Source organism: Eufriesea mexicana, unplaced genomic scaffold (assembly GCF_001483705.2).
Source record: "Eufriesea mexicana isolate 0111107269 unplaced genomic scaffold, ASM148370v2 C37830581, whole genome shotgun sequence".
Lineage (NCBI taxonomy): Eukaryota > Metazoa > Arthropoda > Insecta > Hymenoptera > Apidae > Eufriesea > Eufriesea mexicana.
Genome location: NW_017095380.1, coordinates 1 through 2,244, shown reverse-complemented (window position 1 = coordinate 2,244; position 2,244 = coordinate 1). Strand labels below are relative to the sequence as shown.

Here is a 2,244-nt window from a genome sequence, read left to right as displayed (position 1 = left end):
CGTGTTAAAGAAATGAACTTTAAAAGACAAACGTAGCATTGGAAAGGTAAAGAATTGTTAACCGAAATGGTCTACGTAGGGTCTAATCGTTTGCTGCTTAAATGAAACGGCACTTACCGTGGGACACTGTACGCAACGACACTCATCGTTATAACTGACTTACACGAGGAAGCCGTACTAGTTGCCCCAATGCTCGTGGAAGTTGCCCCATTCCCACTGCTCCCCGTGCTACTACTCAAACTTGTACTACTGGTGGACGCGACTGCAACGTTCTGTCCATAGTTAACAGCACTGCTGATGACCCCGTTCAGTAGCCTTTGCGTGGCGAATCCCTGTATACCGTTGTTCTGCGACCAAAATTGATGGTGGGCCAGAAGGTGAGGCGGCACCGAAGGTACCCGGGGTCTAGGCGGTGTCGGCGGAGTTTGCGGTTGCTGTTGTTGAGTAACGTGCGTCGTGCTGGCGCTGGGGCTCACGCTCTGGCTAGGGCTGTACTGAGAGGACGGGCTACTCCGGTGACTAGGTTGACTGGAGGTCTCCGAACGACCGCCACCGCCGCTACCACCGCCACCTCCGCCATCGAAAACCGAGTTATCCGACTCCTCCTTGGTCTGTGCCGACGATAAGTCACCCTTGTCCGGGCTGTCGCTCCTCGAAGTCGCTTCTTGGGGCATGGGAGTCGTGGAGACCGCTTGCATCGGCGAATATGGCGACAGCCTGGTCGGCACAGGTGTACCAGCACGCTGTTGTTGGTGCTGTTGCTGCTGTTGTTGCTGCTGCTGCTGCTGCTGCTGTTGCTGCTGTTGCTGCTGTTGATGCTGCTGCTGCTGCTGCTGCTGCTGCTGCTGTTCCTCGACGACTCTGTAGCCCACCATCGAAGTGGCATCAGGGAAGACTGAATCTGGCGACGCACGGTCCGAGCAGGCTGTATCACGAGCTTCCAGTCCACTTGCCGCCCCGCGAAGAGGATCTCGCGGTGTCCCTGGACTCGGGATGCCTAGCAGATACTCGCTTTTGACTTTGACCACGGGGCAGCCCGGCGAGCTCGGCATGTTAGCCTCCGGCGACAGGGTCGAGGTGTCGGCCATGCTCTCCCCTGGAGCAGGAAAGTTTATGGGTGAAGGAGCGTCCGTCGGCTGGATCCCGAGCGGCGAGCCTGCTGATCCAAGGGATACCGGGGAGTCTGAGAAATAAGGCGTTGGTCTCACGTTTATACTCGATGGAACATTCTGCACGCGTTTACCTCGGGTAGGCCGCGATTAACGGGCGTGGATGAAGCGCGATAGAGTCCTGACGCGTGTCGTGTACACATGATTATGGACTGCCATTTTGATGAGCATGACGATGGTGGTGGTGGTGGTGGTGAAGCACGATTCCCTACTTTCGGTCAATTCGACCATCTCTGCCAAGAGATACCAGCTGGTCGTTGTCAACCGTGTTTACGAGAGAGAGAGAGAGAGAAAGAGAGACAGTCTTGGAGTCTTGGATCCCTATGCTAATCGAGCTTTACGTGATGATTCGAGAGAATGAAAAATGGCGACACCTGGACTACATGCACAGCAATTTTGGGACGAAGGTGCTAGGTGTGCATCGATGAACTGGAGATTCAGCTTGTTGATACGAGGACGGTTTAATAGAGATGAACACGTTAGCTGCATTCCGTTTTGACACCCCGCGTAACGTATTGTTCGTTACCATTCTTGCATCGGTTGGGCAACCGCGTTTCACCGGGCATTAATAACAATTATTGCAGGCCGGCGATTTCCATCAGCTCTCGTGCACGATTCGCACGGGATTATGAAAGTTACGCGAGATGAAATTCTTCTACGTTCAGTACGGCTAAACTATTCGGTTCAACGATCTCGTAACCGTCTCGAACCCCGATGCTCGCGTTAATGGGTTTGGTCTTTGCCGTTCCGAGACGGTATGAAAATGTTATTAATCATCGTGCATAAGCATGCCTGGTGGTCTATCACGATGATTAATAGCACTTATCACGGTGGCCTGCCAATCCCGTGTTTTATAACGTTGACAGACGAGTTTCGAAAGAACCGTGTCGTGCTTCTCTTGCTCCTATCTGTTTCGGCATCCAATCGAGCTGACTGCATGTAGAATCCCTATCGCGAAATTCGACAGCCCCTCTCGCCTAGAGAGTCCTATTAGATTCGATCTTTGACAGGAAACAGGAAGTTTAAATCCAGTGTTGGTTGTGTCCAACTTTTGTCACCAACTATCTATTAAGTG

At 52.7% G+C, this 2,244-nt stretch overlaps 1 protein-coding gene across 1 annotated transcript; it reads right to left on the bottom strand.

Moving 5' to 3' along the window:
- Window positions 1–163: 163 nt before the first annotated feature.
- On the bottom strand, window positions 164–674 carry LOC108554777 (putative protein TPRXL; the record flags this gene model as incomplete). Its single annotated transcript, XM_017910147.1, has 1 exon — window positions 164–674. A coding segment is annotated over exon 1 (511 nt), but the record flags the coding sequence as incomplete, so codon positions are not given.
- Between the last annotated feature and the right edge of the window lie 1,570 nt (window positions 675–2,244).